This window comes from Apteryx rowi, unplaced genomic scaffold, assembly GCF_003343035.1.
Source record: "Apteryx rowi isolate R43461 unplaced genomic scaffold, aptRow1 scaffold_7, whole genome shotgun sequence".
Lineage (NCBI taxonomy): Eukaryota > Metazoa > Chordata > Aves > Apterygiformes > Apterygidae > Apteryx > Apteryx rowi.
The window spans coordinates 3,008,057-3,026,813 of NW_020450982.1; the positions used below are offsets into that span (position 1 = coordinate 3,008,057).

General features: G+C 42.7%; 1 protein-coding gene across 1 annotated transcript in view; it reads left to right on the forward strand.

Annotated features, from left to right (window-relative positions):
- Positions 1-18,757, forward strand: part of AGBL4 (ATP/GTP binding protein like 4) — a 950,635-nt gene that overhangs the window by 852,628 nt on the left and 79,250 nt on the right. The window contains exon 11 of the mRNA XM_026086666.1: positions 8,888-9,050. Within this exon, the coding sequence (XP_025942451.1) occupies positions 8,888-9,050 (163 nt within the window). The remainder of the gene's footprint in view (positions 1-8,887; positions 9,051-18,757) is intronic.

Sequence of the window (18,757 nt, forward strand, 5' to 3'; positions counted from 1 at the left end):
CACACACACACACACACACACACACACACACACACACACACACACACACACACACACACACACACACACACATACACACACACACACACACACACACACACACAGAGGAAGAAAGCAGATCTTTTCTTCATTGTTACCCTGAAGCATTTACAGTTCACTTACATTTATATATCACCGGTCAGATCTTGAGCTGGTTCTTTAAAGGAGGATAGGCTTCAGAATAATTCTCTGGTTTCTTGGCAATGGATTTGGGCGTGGGTTAATGGTCGAATAGGTGGCATTGTCACACTTAGCCAAGTGCACTTCTGGTAAGAGGAGAAAAGCAAGATCTCTAAAGAAGGAGCTGAGAGGTCCTAAGGAAGAGTGCTTTGGGAACATGGCATGCTGAGATAGCATGTGTTTGGGGTGGCAGGAGTTCCTGGTGAAAGGAGGTCCAAGCTGGGTTTGCTCAAAGCATGGGTGAAATCTGCCTCCTTTTCTTGTCCTTCCCGAGTAGGTTGTGGTGGGCTGCTGAATTCTGTCTGGGTGCCTTTGATAGTGTCAAGATCTCAGGTAAAGTCACTGCCACCTTGCTTAGCTTGGTTGCAGGACGTTAAGAAGTTTTCTCAGAAGAGCCACTCATCTGAGTGGCTCAATTCTCTAATGGGTGTTTTCTGCAAACCTAGAGAGCTGGAAACCTGAGGGGTTTGACACAAGATGTGGTGTGACCCTCTTGCTACACCTTATGAATTGGAGGTCCTTACCCCAGAGATTCTGCAGAGGGTTGAACTGTGAACTCTAGACACCATCCTGGCATCACCACGCCAGGCTGAGCACGGACCCTGGAAGCCAGCAGCTGCACTGCAGATGCAGCTCTTGTGACATTTAGACCCATTGCTGTCCTTTGGCTGCAAGCATGGAGCTCTGTATTTTCTATTTGGCTTCCACTTGCATTAGCTGCTATGGTGAAGGCAATGAACTCATTAAGCATTGCCCATGCTGTAGCACTCGGGGAGGCAGGTGCTCTGGGCATAACCCATTTCAGTGCACAGGAGGATGAATCCTAGAGAATGGTGAAATGCAGGCCTGATCCCCAGACTGGTACAGCCCATGTAACTAGCCCAGGGTGCAGAGTACAGGCAGAGAGCTGCAGAGATCTCCATCAGCTCCGGAGCTATATGGCAGAGCGCTGTACGGAGCAGAGCGTGGATATTAATGAGTGGTTAGCAGAAAAGTGCAGCTACCATAGTTCTTGCAGGTGAACAGCTAAAACCCTGAAGCATGAAACCCTATTGCTTTTCTAACCACAGAGTTTCTGAAAGCAGAGTTTGCTGGGTAGTTTTGTTTTTGAAGCACAAGATGAGAGCTTATAAAGCTCCTTCCTTCCAGCCCCTCTGCTAATGACCATGCAAATATGTGTTTTTGTCAGCAAACTTAAGCAGGCATGACTGCAAGACACATGGGAGGGATGGGGAGAGGGGAAGATCTGGTATTTCTTCACTGCACATTAAAGGGATAATGGAGCCCCTCAGGGAGCAGATGTGTGTGTGGTGACAAAGTACCTTTTAACTGTTATGTCCCTGAGGAGAATTGCGCTTTAAAGCCTGACAGTGTGGTGCTAGGCAGGTTGTGTTCATGGTACTCCTGCAATGTGATGCTGTGTTTAAGAAAGGGTGATTGCTGGCTATTTTCCATTGAGCAGTAGGATGAAGGAAAAATCAACCAGGTAGTAGCATCAATGAAAATGTCTTAGGATTTGAGGATATTTGGCTCTTGGGATTTCAGTTTTGGGCTTTTCATTCTTCTCTTCTTAGGACTGGGCAAACTGGTTCAGATCAAATAAGAGCTTTCTCGACACACCTGCTCAGACTTCTGCAAACTGAATTCTTTTTTCTAGTTCAGAAAATGTTCCCTTGTCAAACCCAGGTTTTGTTGCCCACCTCAGTGCTTCCTACTGAGCACAGAAGTTCTGAAGCAAAATGCAGTCAACTGAGGGGTTGTCAGAGAGAGGGAGACCCCTTTTCACAACAATATCTGCCCGATCTGGCTGTCCTCAGGGAACTGGAAAATCTCCAGATAATGGCATCCCCCTTTGAAATGACTCTGAAGATTTCAAAACCTCCTCTTCCCAAGTTTCAGTAGTCACAAATGATTTTGAAATGAAATACGTTTCCTTCTGTGCATCAGAAACACAGCAAAACTGCAAGGTGAGATGAGTCAGCAAGTAATTTTGAGCTCTGTTTCCAGCTCATCACGTCTCTGTTCCCAGAATCCTTCTTCTTTACCTGCTGCCTCCTTCAGATCAGCTTTCTGCTACCATCTGCCTTTGGGATATTTTTATTTTATTTTTTTTTAACAATCCCATCCACGGTTTAGATGCTGGATGCAGCTAGTTTATAGAATAAATCAGAAGAAGGCTGCTGGATAGAAGGCTCCCAAATGCCATGATTTCCATGTTTCCAGACCCAGTTGGCATGGAGTCTATCACAAAGAACACTAACACATGCTTTCCAGGTTATTAAAACAGTTAATGGAGCTGGTGAGAGGTGGGTGTGAGGGGCGAGTTAAGTTGGCTTTAGAAGTGAGAAGTTTCCTTGATGCCTCCAGAAAAGTAGGGAGATAAGTTCTGCTTGGGAGATAGCTTGATGGGCTACCAGCTGCGAGAGTGGCAGAGTCAAAGCAGCGACTGCTGGGCATGCTGCGGCAGTAATTAGTTTACCCATACGAGGAAAGTGAGCTGCTGGTTGCACCGCTCTTATAGTACGCTGCGGAGGAGCTAACAGAAGAGTCACAATATATAATATCACTGTTTACGGTCTTCCATCGCAAAGAATTCAAAGCCAGTACATTTCTGTACTCTAACTTTCCCAGACTTCAATAAAACCTTCTAGAAAATGGGAGTGAGTGAGTTACAGCTGATAGTGTAAAACTCTTCACTGAGATGGATTTGGCATCATCTGGGCTCCAGTCCATTTCCCAATGGCATGTCTATTCTTCCTTGATGGCAAGTGTGTCATTCTTTTTTTCTAGTGTGCTAACTACTAACTTTTTTATTATTGCTTTTTTCTACACTGGGGCAGTGAGTTGAGGGCTCATAGAAGTCAGATCTGCTTTAGAAATAAAGCTTCCTTCTCAGCTGCGAGAACAGCATCAGTGGTAACTGTGGTGAGGTTATAATTGAGTCCTGATTACTCTTAGCCATTGCTGGTGCTGATGGGTGAAGAACATGAAGCAATTTGTATGTCTAATCCCAGTGTACCCCAGTAGGTAAAGTGCTTATTGCTCAACTACTGAATAAGCAAAATGTGGGGAGTTTTTTTTTCTTTAAGAGTAGTTAACTTCTGTTGTGAAATAAATCTTATTTTCCAAATGGAAATGGCATAAGATCACCCAGCATATTTTTAATTATGTGTTGTAATATGAAACCAATCTTAAACTATGAATCCCTCTCTATTAGTTGTCCTTCTTCTTCAGGGCTGATTTCTAACAAGACTCACTGATTTTTTTGTGAGCATACAGTTGAACATGCAATCCTTTTGTAAAACTCCTCCTGGACCTACATCGTCTCTCTATGTAGGCAAATGGGAGATTTTCTTTACTCTGAGTTTCATGCAGATGCTCTGTTTGTAAAGACAAATGATTGTGCGAAACATGCACACTACAGCTCAAGTTTTTGAAGCTATATGCAATTTGTGGGCACATAAGCAATGAATTGTTTTGCAGTAGATGTGAATAGTTGATAAAATGTAAAACTTACCTGTTGTCTCTAAAATGTACCTGCTGGATTTCAGGAGAACCCTAGACTTTCCTATATCAAAAACTCATCTTTCTCAATCTGTCAGAGCCTGTGACCAGTTTTCAGGCTGGCTGATGATTCCTCTCCTAATTCTTTTCTGAGTCACCTGTATCTTGTTGTTTCCTTTCTCTCTGGGTTGGAGAAATGTCTTGGGATTGATCATGAGTGATGTGCAGCCTATATCCTGGCTCCTGTGCTGGGAAACTGGTAAGGTCTGACTTGCACTGCAGTCACACCTTGATCCCTTCCCCCTGCCCAACATGTTGAGCAGTTTCAGGAGAAGACAAAGATCCATTCCCCAGCAGCTCTCGTGTGACAGAGTAACAGCTTTTGTACTCTGTCCCTTTGGCCTGTACTCGATGAAAGGTAGAACTGAAGCTCCCACTCTTCACCGGCTGGACATGGCACCTAGCTTACATTTCAGCCCCTTTTGGCATCTCCTCTTCCACTGAACAGTGATCAGTGGACTCTTCTTATTTCAGACTCACTGGGTTTTGGCCCTGTTTTTTTTCCCCTTGTGCCCCCGTCCCCAGGTTTTCTGGTGCTGTAGCAGGACAAGTCCCTTGTCAAGTCACATATGCATTGGGAAGGAGGTCCTGCCCCTGGTACCTCCAACAGCACAGAACTGCTCCGAGTCCCAGACCACCAGCAAGCCAAGGGCTGGACTGGGCAAAGTCTCGGATAAAGAAATCCATGACTCTCTTTTTCATCTTTTGGAGCCCCTCTTGTGACAGATTGATACAGATATGCACAGACAAGGAGTGAACTGCCTGTTCTTCATTTCTGAATGTGGACTGCTCCAGGCATTCATCCCAGTAGTTGCCAGCAGGATGATGTAGAGTGCTGAGAAACCAAGAGTATCCCTCAGTTGCATGGGAGCTGACTAAGCTGTTGAGCTTGTGAGCTAGCTGCTGGGAGGGCTGAATTCACTGAGGAGAGCCACTGTGTGGTGGAGAGTCCTTATCAACCAAGAGACAAGACTGCCCAGAAGGGTGTCTGGCATATTGAAAGGTCTGATCCATGGCCAAAAATATTTTTGCTGCTTTGAGACCACTCCAAAAAGAAGTCTGCATGCAGATTTTTTCGTATTGCCTTCCCATGCACCTTGTCTGCTGCAACGCCTGTGAGTAAGGTCGAGCTGGTTTACAAATTTCTCCATGCTGCCTGCCTGCTCGTTGTTTTTTCCCAGTGGGGAAACCAGTCATACAGAAGGCCGTCAACAGAGCATGGGGAAAGGGGGCAAGATCTGGTAGGGAGGCCTGGGGAAGCTGCCACTGATGCCCAAGATGTAGAGAGAGGGTCAGCACACCTTGAGGCTCCCAAGTGCCTGTGAGACCCAGGTGTAGTTTCCTGGGGAGTTTCTATGCAGGGGGATTCTTCCCCCTTCCTGCTCTGCTGTTTTAACACTGGGTTCTTGCTGCTTGGCACCTCCTAACCCTGTAGGTAACTTTGCTCGCTGAATTTTCTCGCAGAAGCTGGGAGGCAGAGTCATTCCATGAGCTTTAATGTATCTGTGTGTTTTAATAATGAATTACTGTTTATTTTATACAAATATCCTTATTCAAGTACTTCAAAGTCTTTGGTGTTTTCCTTTTTTCCCCCCAGATTTTGTACTTTTTCCTGCTGCTGTTGTTGACACTCCCATGCAATTCAGCCTTGGAGAAATAAATATTTGTTTAGCTGTTCTCCTGCTGTGCCTTCTCAGTGCATTTGCTTAATGATGACTTCAGTTCAGCTTTGCACGAGTTTTAGGGCAATAGATTTTCCCAGAGAAATGAGAGAGCTGTTTACAGCCAACCTTACCTGCAGGTTCTCCCCTGGCACCCCCCACGTCCTTTCTCCCCAGATTAGGATTTGATTAAATAAATGTGCCCACAAAAGGCTCTTTCTTTGCCATGATCAAACACTGCTTTTCATAGTCTTTGTTTCAGCATGTCAGTTGCCAAGATCAGCTCTGATGAGGAATCAGTGTTTTGCCTGTTTATTTCCCTGTCCCATTTATCTTGACTTGAAATGGGGAGGTGAAGGTTGGATTCAGGCATGTGCCAGCTGCCCTTCCATGTCATTATTTGAATTTTCTTCAGTTTTCATGAATCTTAAATTTTCTTCTTTTCATCTAAAATGTCAAATCACATTCTGGCTTGTAACATTTGCTCTAGAGCCTAGCTCAAGCCACTGTTACAAAACCTGCATGTGTTCATATTTGCAAGTTTAATGGTATCTTTACCTCAATCTCCCTCAGTCAAATCAAAGATCCTATGTTTTGCTCAAGACATCAAGTTAGTCTTTGCCATCAGAAGCAAGATTTTTTGTAAATGCAGACAAAGCTAACCTCCAAAAACTACATTTATGCACTTAAATGAAGGGTCGGCTTCCTTTTTCTGAAAATGCAGCACTACCTGGCAAAGAAATGAACAGGTGATTTCATTAAGACCGTTGCCATTTCAAGTAATTTTGCACAGGTGAAAAGAACTCTTTAAAAAAAAAAAAAAAAAAAAACCCTCTGGAAAGGTCCAAATTTTGTTTTCTTTTTCAGCCATTTAAAAAACTTTCTTCAAATTATTTAAACTACTTATGCCTCACTTCTGAAATATGGCAAGTATAATTTTGCCAGTAACAAGATCCAACTTTTGAGCTCTTTTGCCAGAAAGCAAAAATCACTTCAGTGAAGTAATATATCAGACTCTCTCTCTTCATCTATTTCCAGCTGATGAGGTTTCAGCTTATAGCAGAAATTGTTTTTTATTAGGCCCTGAGTACATGACCTGGCAGTTGTGCAGCTGAGTTTCATCTGACTACTACCACTCAGGTCCTCGAAGTCATCCCACTGTTTTTTGGGGTGGTTTTATTTTTTATTTTTTTTTTGTATGATATTCAGAGCCTCCTCCATAATGATGATTCATCTCACACTGTGTCATCAGCAAATTTTGTTGGCACGGTCCTCCCTTATCATGCCAAGGACTATGATGAAAATGCCTGATAGAAATCATGGGAAATAGAACTGGAAATGACCTCAGGTCCAAATGGTACCCCAAAGACAGGATGAACTACGCCAGACTTGGCCAATCTGTTCTTAAACATAGTTGATGAGATTCCACAGTCTTTGCAGAGCCTCCATATCAGCACATGACTATCCTCACCACTGGAGCAGTTCTGTCCCTACTGCCTGCCCTGAATCGCTTCTCTGACGCTTCCCTTGTTTCCCCTGTGCTTAGTCAGTGTGCACCATGAGTGGCGCTTCTGTTCACAAACCACAACACCGTGCTCTGACACCTACGTTGTTGTCTCCCTTTGAGCTAGCTCCATGTGCCCATGTTCACCAGCTGATGCTTTCGCCCATTTAATGTTCTACCATGGATGTTCATTTTAACAGGAGGCACTGGCCACTGAAATCAAAGTTTACTTTCATTATGAAGTGATTTCCAGAGCATGATCGTCTTCCTCTCTATTTCTCATTTTAACTGAAGACAAAGCTTCCCTCAGTTTGTCAGGGTGTCAGTAGTCTTTTGAAGGCTTCATTTTCAGGAAGTCAGAGAACTTTTCCTCCTTCAGATCTTTGCAAGTATTTTATTTCATATATTGAATTAACAATTAATTTCACCTTCGATCCTTTTGAATGCTTTACCTCACTGTCTTGTAGGTATTCAGAATATCCTCAAGTTTCTGTCTAATATGGAAAAAATTAGATGATATGTATGTAGCAGAATACATTCTGCACACCCTTTACCACAAAGCTAAATATTATGTTACCACAAAGACTACAAGTCTCATTTAGAAACTCCTACATATAATGTCAATAAGAAACCCAATTTCATATTATTCTAATTAACTTATAAAGCCTTCCTTTTTATAACATGAGAGAATTCAAAACATTCAGAATGCTAATAAACCCCAGATATTTCTCCTCTTTATATCTTCTGGTATATGCTATTCATCAAAAGTTGTTGTTCATTTCAGCATTAGTGTGATTTTTCTCAGTCTTGAGAAGTGTAACGTTTTGAACTTTTTAAAATAAAATTCTCATTTTCCCTTTTTTTTGGTAAGGGGTGGACTTGCTACATGCTAACATTGTGTTAGCAAAAAAAAAGGTACATGAGCTAAAGGTTCAATAGGAGGACCCTAGGTACCTCAAAGAATTCACAGTGGGTACAATGATTGAACTGTAAGCTATGTTAAGGGTCCTTTATGTTTCTCTGGCAATGTAAAAGTCTTATAAAGCAGGAGATAGTAAGGTCTTTTATGCAACAAATCCAAGTTAGTCCTACTAAGCATTTTCCTGTGGTCATTAGCTTATGCAAAGCCTAGATTGACTCAGTCTAACGGTTATTAGGTTTTTGATAGGGCCTGATAACCAAAATGCAATCAGATTCTGTTTTTCAGTCTAGTTGGTAGTAACAGGCTCTGATACTTCAGTGGACCTGAAGGTGAGCTCCCCTTTCATCCCCAGATGCCATGCCTTCAAAGGAGAGCTAAATCTACTTGATGAAAATATTTGGAGTCCTCCCATCCACCCCTGAAATGAATAGTTATAAAGCAGTAAGGTTCTTAAAGCCAGATCTTCAGTGGTAGCACAAAATACTGTGTTTTGCACTATGCTGCTAATGCTGTAAAGTAGTGCAGTATATTTTTCTGCCCAGAGAGCAACACCCAGTTAACATTTAAGTTAGTGAAGTGGAAATTTGTGTGACCTAATTTAAGAACCAGTCAAATGTCTTAGGTGAGAAAGTTTGACTAAAACTTAAATGCCACTGGTTTTCTATTTTGCTTAAAAGAGCCCAGGGTAAGGGAGGGTGGTGGGGAAATGGTTATGATACAGGGAAAATCAGTGGCGAGGAGGAACCCACTTCTATAGGGCAGCTAAAGTTTTAAAAATGGAGGGTCTGGAGAGTTCCCTTCTACCTTTTGCATAGGGCAGGTTTTCTTTAAGTATTATGCAAGAGTGCGTGGGGGGAGAAAATTTCCAGGCCACAACTGAAAAATAGTGCAGTTTTACATAATCTAAATGAAGTTTATCAGTATCAATTTTGCTATTCTCTGTCTTATTAGACTGCTTCACGACCCTTCCCTCCTCCCACCCATGAATTCTTCATGCCTGTGTTCTTCCTCTTGCAGTCCAGTACATCCTTCAACCGAGATGCTGTGAAGGCAGGGACAGGCCGGCGTTTTCTTGGTGGGCTGTTAAATGATACGTCCTACTGCTACACACTGGAAGTCTCATTCTACAGCTATGTCGTGGGAGGAACTACTTCTGCTGTTCCCTATACAGAAGAAGCATGTATCCTTTTGAAATCCAACCTCCTGCTGCAGTGCACGTGATCTGGACACTTAAGGTAAATACTTCTATCTCAATAAGAGTTTGCTGAGATAGGAACACACAAGTGGATATGTGAGTCTGTTTTTGATGCTTTAATTTTCCTCGTATTGATTCTCCATACTGTGGAAATTCGAGAAGAGGAAGGCATATTAGATCAAATAAGCCGTTTCCCTCTTGTAGGAGATTGTCTCACACACTTATTATAGAAACTAGGCCTGGAGAACCTCTGACCCATTCCCTTCCACATTTTTCCATTTCTTTCTTCACTTCCCTCCTTATCCTTTCATTATCCCTGTATTTGTATTATTGTTTTAATAGCAAGTCTAAAGTGCATCTTTGGTACTACAACATCATCTCTGCTTTTGAGCTGCAGCCAAAAGGCTCCAAAGGCTCCATTAGGTTCTGTTGCTGCCTCAGGGCCAGATCTTTACTACTGGTTGTCAAAAAGATAGCAAGCCAGCTCTGCAAACAAAACTGACAAGGTTGTCCACATGTTTCAGGGCTCAAATAGAAGCAATGTCCCATTCTTTAAAAAAAAAAGGGGGAGAGGGGAGAGGAAAAAATATATATCCATCTAGCTAGCTATCTGAACATATCAACAGTTTGTAAAAATTCTTCTGACTGTTCTTATGATCTGTTTTTATATTTTTCTTTTTCTTTTTGTTACTATGCTCAGTCAAATAAGCAATGCCTAGACTTCAGGCTTCGGTGTGTTGTTTCATTTTGTCACTCTATCTTGGTAGCTTTTTGAAATTTCCACAGGTTTGGAAACACTGCAGAGGGAAAAAGATTAGCTGTGATTGCCTATTTACATTTCTGCTGCATTTCTGAAGTTGGGGAAGGTTTACAGCTTTAAGGTAGCGAGCGGGAAATTTTCATGCGATACATAATTCTTCACTGTCTATGCAAACATGCACACTGCGGGGGAAAAAGAATGAGAAATGGGGAGCAGGGAAAACAATTCTTAACTGTTGGGGTTTTTTTTTGGTTTGGCTTCTCCACTGAAAGGGACATGGGAGCTGCGGAAGGAGAAGTGGCTGAATATGTCAAGGTGACGTACCAAACTCCAGCATTTGACTTCATTTTGCCCAGTAATGCTAACTATTTTCAAGGAGTAGCTTTTTGCAGCATACATGTATGTACAGCATCTTGCCACTGAGGAGAAAATTGTCATGTCATTAGGTTAGTTTCATATATTTGTTTTATTATGTTGATACTTTGGCCTTTTAAGAAATGCATCTTAGTTTCATCTTAAATTTTCCTCCTCACTTTGTTCTCATTGCACTGACAACTGGTTATTTATCCTCCTTTTAAAGGTCTCATTTATCAAGAACAGTTTTTGCAATGAAGAGTGGAAAGAGTCTCTATACAAATGAGATCGTGCTTTCCTTGAATATGTTTTCCTTGATGACTTGTATGTCATGCTGGCTCAGTTCCCTTTTCTACATAGATTTTTTTGGGGGGAGGGCTTCACATTACATAGGTTTTGTGTGTGTGTGTGGGGGGGGGGTCCGGCCTCTCTATTCGCTGACCTTGTCTTCTGCAGCCAGAGCTTCATCATTCTCAATTCATTCATTGTGGTCAGCAGCAGCCAGAGAGCAGGAAACAAGCCCCAGGTTGTGGAGATCTTGGTGGCAATGTGTGCAAAGCTCAGGCTGTGGCTTGATTTCCCCAGTCACAGGTTTACCTAGCTGGGTGAAAAAAGAGGAGAGGCTTGTTCTGACCAGCCTGGCTGGCCTTTCGGAGCAGTGCTCTCTGCCCGTGTGGCATGCTCTCCTGGCATTTTTCCCTGGTGGGTTTCATTGTTTCCTTTTCAACAGAGGGACTCTGTCAAGAAGACTGCTTATGGTGGCTCTTCTTCGCACGTGCAGTTTCCCGTTTAGAGGAGGAAAGGAGCTGCTTGAGGCAGACTCTGGGCTGGTCTGCTCTGACATCAGAGCGGCTGGGTTTAAGCCCACCCTGTCCTGGCAGGGAGGATTTTCCTCTCACAGAAGTGCATGTGACCAAAAGTAAAACAATTGCAAAACATTCCAATTTAGCCTAAGCAGCTCTTCCAAGCTATTTGCAAGTCACTGATTAATTAACGCTCAGAGGTTTTAATGGACCTGAACCAAAGACACAGCCAGTCAGTTCATATTGGGCTCCAAGGACAGGCATGCTTCTCTTAACTCTCTAGCTACACGCAGGCAGCAAGTCAAGCAAATAGATGAAGCAAATACAGTCAGCCCAGACACTGTGAACCGATAGGGAAGGTATTCAGGAAATCACAGATCTATCTCTTAGGGCTTTGTTTGTCCCACTTTGATGTCACTGGGTTGTATTTTTTTTTTAATAGAAAATGGATCAGGGTGGCTAGAGTTGTTCAAAGCTTCTTGCATTGGCTTAAGAAGTGCTGGCTGAGGCTCAGCCTAAAATTCAGGGAACTCACAGCCTTGAACAGAGCCTACAAAAGAGGCTATACCCTACATTCAGAAACTAACCATGCTGATTCGATGTAGGGACCAAAACAACTGAGAATCTCCAGATTCTACAAAAATATTACTTTGGCCTAATATTGCTCCAAAGTTGCCTTGTAGAAATAAATCCATTTGCAAGACTGCAAAACTGGACAAACTGTGAATAGTCTTCCCTGTTTGCGCCGGTGGCATATAGTTCTACCTGTCAGCTTCTTTCCTTTACAGCATTCACAGCAAACAAGATCACAGTACCCTTATCATGCTATTGAATAACTAGATTAATAGGTTTTTTTAATGTCTTCATGTTTCTTAGGGTTTAGGTGCTAACACTGTGATCTATACAAACCTCTACATCAGCCTGTAATAGATATATTTCTCCATTGGCTAGGATTATGCATTTTGTTCAGACTTGTGTGATTAAACTTATTTTGTAATTATTGAGATAAATGGATACCTTACATACATGAAAATGGGAGATGAATTTTCAGTCTAGTAAGTGTTACTTGAATTCTGGCATCGTTAGTGTGGACACTAACTTTTTCAATGAGGAAAAATAAGAAAATTTAAAAAATAAAAACATAAGGGAAGGTATCATTAAAGTGGAAACTGTTCCCAGTTACTGCAGTTAATATGACTGAATGTGGTCTCCTAAATCAAACTCCTCAAATATTCAGCATTTAGAGGATTATACCTGGTTTATTCTGTATAAACAAAGAGCAGAAGGTGCCCCTGAGGCTGCACTGTTTAAACGAAATCCAGTACTGAAGGGTCTCCCATCAGTCTGCGCATGGGGTATGCATTTGGGTTGTGCGCGTTGGGGTAACAACATCCTATGCAGTGTTGCGTTTCCGGTCTCTCCTAACAAGGAGGGTTGACATGGTTGCATGCCTGTCTCAGGCCTCAATTAGCGTTATATCGGTAACGGTTACTGCTGGAGCGTCTCTTGTGTTTTTATCCTGCAAGCAAAGCACTGCGTCAGGCATAACTTCCTGAATGTGCTGTTACACAGTCCTTTCGAAGGACATGTGCGGCTGGTGGGCCTGTGTCTAACTGATATGTACCTGGTCTACGAGAAACATGAGGGATATGTTCTGTAAACCTGGCTCTGCAGCGTACCCGGCGATAACATGTACTGCAGATAACAGTGAACGGACTCTGTTTCGAAGGCGTAATAAGAGTATTGTAGGCTTGTGGGTTTGTTGCCTGGAAGTAAGCGGACAGAGAGACCTTGTTTAAAACCCTTCTCACACACGCGCACGTTTGGTGGTAACTGATTAAAAAGGCAGCACAGCAACAGTTTGCTCAGCAGCAGGTAAAGAGCGCTTTAAAATGAGCTGATATGCTTCCGTTAAACAAATACCATGTTTTACTAGGCATTTACAGGTCTTATGACACAAGGCATGTAAACGGCTCTGTAACATTCACCAGGAGCTCAGCTGCTGAGCTGTCTAGATACACAGCAGCCGCCTAGCTGGGCAGGAGCACGGGGTTAAAGAAGGGGAGGAAGGAGGAATCTCCAGCTGTTGGGCTCTCGGAGCACCCTATCTGATAGCACACTCAGCACGGCTTCCCACTACAGCTGCTGATCAGCAGCCGTCACAACCTGACCCGAGAGGGGCTGGTAAAGGAGTCTCCCATCAACAGTTTTCAAATCTACTGGGTTCATTTTCCAGAGTGTTTGAACTGGATCCCTGCTGCACAGCAGGCAGCCCATAAGAGCACATAAAAGGTTTCATTCCTCCAAAGCCCTGTCATGAGGTGGGAAAACATAAGTGGTGGAGATGAGGCAAGAATTGGTTTGACTGCAGCCTGGTAACAACTGAAGTAGTCTGGTTGCTGTAGGGAGAATAATCATCAAGATGGGTGGGCACCGCAATTATCAGCATGTCCTGTCTTTGTCATGTATTTTAATCATAATACTAAGCTTCCCTCATGTGGAGAAGGCCCCCACTCAAAGACAAGCCTTTAGTCCTCTAATGTGTACAGCTATACTTGTTGAAATTGCTTCTGAGTGGGCCAGTAGACTGGGACCCTGGACTGGGGGTCTGGTGAAATGGTCCTGCTTTGCATGGCCATTCTAAGCACATTGCTTCACCTTAGTGTCTTCAATATGCAATATGAATTTAATGATGCTTCTTTTGTAAAACACTTTGGTACCTGTGGCTGAAGAACACTGGAGAGGAAAGACATGTTATTAATATTATCCCAAGGTAGGTCTTTTTCACATTACAAACAGCTGAGAAATGAGCTTGATACTTTAACGATATAGCTGAACTGGCTTGCAAAGAAACGACTCGGTATTTTCCATTTCACTGAATGTGTTGAATTGGAAGCTTTGCACTCCTTAGAAAAACAGGGCATAGCTGCACTGCTGAACTCTCTCTCATGTTTATGGACATAAAAGATGTATTTATGTGGCTGCGGCTTGTGTGCATAATTGTCAGTATATGTGGAATGAAAGCTTGAATTCCCTCGAGTCTCTTCAGGTGGCTAACTTGCACCTTGGACTGTTAGCACAGCCGGGACCACCAGGTTCACTCTTATACTTAACTTCCAGCAGAATATCAGCCTGCTGCTTGACCACTGGGAACTTAAGAAGTATAATCATCTGGAGGAAAGAGTCATTTGTTTGTATCCAGCTTTGTGTTAAAGAGTGCTTGTGGATCTCAGCCTGTCCCCTCTACCACAATGTACTCAGTTATTTAGGGCTTTTTTACATTCCTTTTTTGGCAACTGCCTGACCTGATCTTCCTGCCTATGCTAGTGATATCCTTAAAATAAGAACCTTGCCAGCCAGATTATGGCCCTTGCAGGTTCATTCCCACCCAATAGAGGCAACATTGCTAGCAAAAGCCAATGAGGTGTGAAAGGCCATGCTGACAAAACCAAGGGAGCTCTGCAGAAGCTATCCAGTGTGGCTTACATTTGAACTTGAGTTAGAGCTTATTCCCAAGAAGACTTCAACACAAGTCAGGCATACTCTCAGTAAAAGACCTCCAGAGGTCTAGTTCTTCATCCTCCTTCTGCTAAGCTCCTAGAAACAGGCACTTTTCTATGCGTTGCAAAAAGTGGCATTAAATCCTGTGGAGATTTGCCTCAGAGTGACCTCCTTGCACATCATCTCTCCTGTATTTGGTTCTTTCTCAATACCATGTTTCTGGCTCTATTTAAGGACAGAAAACAAAACCCTCTTTCAATCCCACAGTCTGTGAAAGAGTGTCAAGGTTTACAGCCACAATTTCCAATGCTCTTAATATTACTGGAAGCATGGAGTTAAATTATAGAGTTGTAAAGTTACTTTATAGTGATAATGCTGTCAAGCATCAATATCTCTGCCCCAGGGCACCATGGAAACTCAGTTAATGATATAAGAAGCTGATATTTTTCAGAGTTGCAGCTGTTGGCTCATACCCAGAAGGAGTCTGTGTGTTTGTTCATATCGGATATATACAGGGGGACCTGCTCAAAGAAAATTAAGAAACAGTGAAAGTCTGTTTAATGAAGTGCACTGGAATAAAAGTCCAAAGCAGTCTGTGGTATTGCAGTATACACGCCTCTTTCCCTGACAGAGCTCTGTGCAGTGGACAGTGCTGTAGAAAAATACCTATTTTGCTGTAGGAGGGTGTTTGTAGTGAGGGAGTGTGTATTTCTATGTAGATTTGTTTATCTAGTTGCCTATAGCATTGACTCCATCAATCTATGCAGGCACCGTCTGGGAGTATCAGTAAAGAAATGGAAATTAAGGCAAGTGACTACAGTCAAGTTAGGAATATCTATAATTTTTGTAATGGATTTCTTAGCATCTGCAACCCAAAGTGCTTTGATAGCCTCAGATGAAAGGTGCTATAAAAGTGCAAAGTGTTAGTATAAAGGCTTTTTTAAGGAAGAATTCTAGTTTTTTGCTGAAATGTGGAATATCGGTCTTGGAAGGGATCTTCAAAGTACTTCCTGGGGGTTTAACCATATGATTCCCATTACCTTTTGGTTGGGAGCCAGGTATTGAACATCATACATGTGAGTACAAAAATGGTCTTGCAGTTAACTGATGCAGTCAGAGTGGTCTTGAGTAATTGGTTTATTTGTCTGCCCAGGTACTTTGCATGCCTCCTATTTGCTGAGCATTTGCATGGTTTTCCATGGGGAGGGAGGGAGAGGTGGTCATACTGAAAAGCTCATTTTAAATCAAAGTAAAAGGAAGTTTGCAAGTTGAGGATCTAGTCTTGAGTGGGATGAAGTATCTTAGGAGATGTGCTCTGAGCCCGTGTGCCCTATCAGATTTTCAGGCAGTGGACATCATGGTTTGCTGCAGAGTCCGGGTGTCCTGTACGAAGTGAAGGAGGACCTCACAAGGGTGGAGTGGCTTAGTTTCCTCCCTCTTGCATACTCAGGTTTCTTTCCCAAGGATACCAAAGTGCAGGGAAGAGAAGAAACAGTCTAGTCCATCTTGCTTTGTTGTGGAACCCGAATGTAACCAGGGTGCATATCTAGACCCAAAAGGTTAGAAAATTTCAAGTCAGTTTTAGACATAAGTGCAGGAACTTGGCTTTTCTGAAGAATGAGAGCAGAAAGACTTCAGTAGCTGTGTGTATAGGCTGCGGAATTTGCACAGGTTGACTTGAGAGCTGTCAATATTTACAACCTTATTTGGGATCAGAAACCTTGCGGACAGTATAAGCGTATTACAGAGGCACATGTGCAAATACCATCCCTGCTTCCTGCCAGGTGTCTTCAATTCAGTGCTGGTTGAGGGATGTGCTCTTTGGCCTAGGTAGGGCTCTTTTTGGTGACATGAGAAGACTGATCCTTATAAGCCAGTCAAGATGAGGAAGGCCAGCTCCAAAAGTGACCTTACAACCCATACAGCCTTTGGGGTTTCTGCTGAGACACTGCACGCTAATTGGTGCCAGATTGTCGCTGAGGCTTAGCTGTCTCCAAGGGACTGATTGAAATCCTCATCAGTGGGTTCCAGTCAAGATGTCATTGACTTGTGGTTGCTGTCAGGCCAGCTAAATCAGTGGCCTGCAAGCACGGAACTCTAATTGAAAATGTGTTTGCTGTTGGTATAAAACCTGTAAAATTTACTAGTTAATAATAAACAGTTACATTTTTCCATAAGTATTTCTTTTACACCCAGGAGAAAACACTTAGACCAAGCACAAGTGATGCTTTTGCTGAATGACTGTAAGGTGACGCTGAGTACATGAGCAATTGCAGAGTTGTGGCTAATATAAACAAGTGTAAAAGCTCCCTCCAGGCACTGCTGTCCTGACTGAACTGGCTTTCAAGTTCTTGAACACTTCCCTTATGAACTGACTTTTTTATAAACTTGTATTTTTCCTTTGTCTTATAAGCAACTATAGACAAAACTAAGCATATGGAACTGATAGCAAGGCTCTTGGGTGCTCAGAGCACCATAGAAATGCTATTAGACCCGTAGTTAAAATAATTCTTTGGTAAATGTTAAATTCCTATTAGTAACACTTGCTAAACTTAAGTGCAAAGGAAAGGGCAAGGCTAATCTGAAAGGCAATGGAGAGCAGGGCTTAAAAGATATTAACAATTTGTTGAAATGTCTGAGGGGAGTGGTTAGTATGACTGAAGAATAACGTCTGTAGGTTGAAGATTTAAGTTGGGTGAGGGCTTTAGCCAGTGCTGTGTTTTGGAGGTTTCCCAAATGTCAATGGGAATGAGGAGGAAAGAGCCGTTAAGAATGAAATGTTTTTCAAAAAGCAATAAACAGAAAAATTGCAATGTCTCTTCTGTACGTCTCTGTCTGCTTTTCTGCCAGCCTGTCATGGTTGTCTGTGTCTCCCCATGCTTGCCGTCCTTCCCCTCTTTTCTCTATCTTTATATTTCTGTCTGAGTCTTCTCCCAGGTGCATGCCCCTCTTGTGTCTGTATCCTCAGCATCTTGTTTGCAGTTTCAGGCCATATCCCCTACCCCTTGCATTAATGTTATCCATGCCTTCTTGTGATCTCAACTGGCTTTTCATAGGCAGTGTTTCATTGCTTAGGTACACCTATTCTCTGCTTTTTGCCCACTTTGTGCTCTCTCTCCCACCTAAACTGCTCCTTCTCTCCTTTATGTTTTGTAACCTAAAGTCTCAGCAGGACTCTTTGGCGATTAAAGGGAGGTCCAAGGTGGGAGCTTAAGCTATTTCTTACTTTCTTCTTCTTTTTTTAGTCCCAAATACCAAAATCCTGGAAGGCATCAGCCATTTTTAGGAAACCCAGCAAAGAAATGAATGTCTTGCTGTACGTGTGTCTGTCTGTTTTCTCAGCTGCTTGACCAATTGCAACTGAATTTGACAGTGATGAAAGTCTCAGAGATATTACATTCCTACAAGTTTCATGAAAAATAGCTAGCTGAATGAGGAGAGAGACCAAAATTAATCTCTCCAGTAGGGACAGCTGCAACTCTATTGTTAGAAACCAGGGGAGGACAGTATGCATGAAAGTCATACGAAACGGAGTCCATATCTCCTAGCCCCCCGGGCCTGTCACTATTGAGTAGAGACCTCATTTCACTTTCCTTCTCTCTAAAAACTTTTATCCTCAACATCTCTGCAAATCTTAACAAAGGATATCTCATGGCATCCTGAAAAGCAGATTGTATCTTCTCCATCAAGCCACTGTTGAAAGAGGCTGGAGATATGGCAGGTGCAGTTCACAGGTGAATTGAGAATACCTATTCAAGCAGGGCTGCTCTATGCCTGCCCCAAGCCAAAAGAGTTTCTTCTCACCCAGAGCTGATGCTTTGTCCAGGGTTCGGATCAGTGAAGTCTAAAGATGTCTCAGACAGAAAATAAAGATAATCTGTATCTTTGAGCTAGTGTTCAGAAAGGTCACCATTGTGTTTCTGTAAAAGCAGGATGGGTCTGATTCTCCCATGTCCCATCTCTAAACAGAAGAAGAGTCAAACCTGCTCAGATCAAAATCAGTCCACTGCAGGGTCTTGTCTCTGGCAGAGATCAAAGCAGATGCCTGAGGAGAATATGAGAATAAAACAAGCATATAATGATACTTCTCCTGAATATTCCCAGCTTCTGGCAATTAGTGGCTTGGGAATCCCAGAGTCAGAGATGGTGACTATGTCTGTAGTAACACTCAGTGGATTTCTCTCCTATGAACCTGTATAAATTTTTAGCATCAACAGCATCCTGTGCCAGGGAGTTGCACAGCTTAACCATGCCTTGTTTGTTTTAAGCCTACC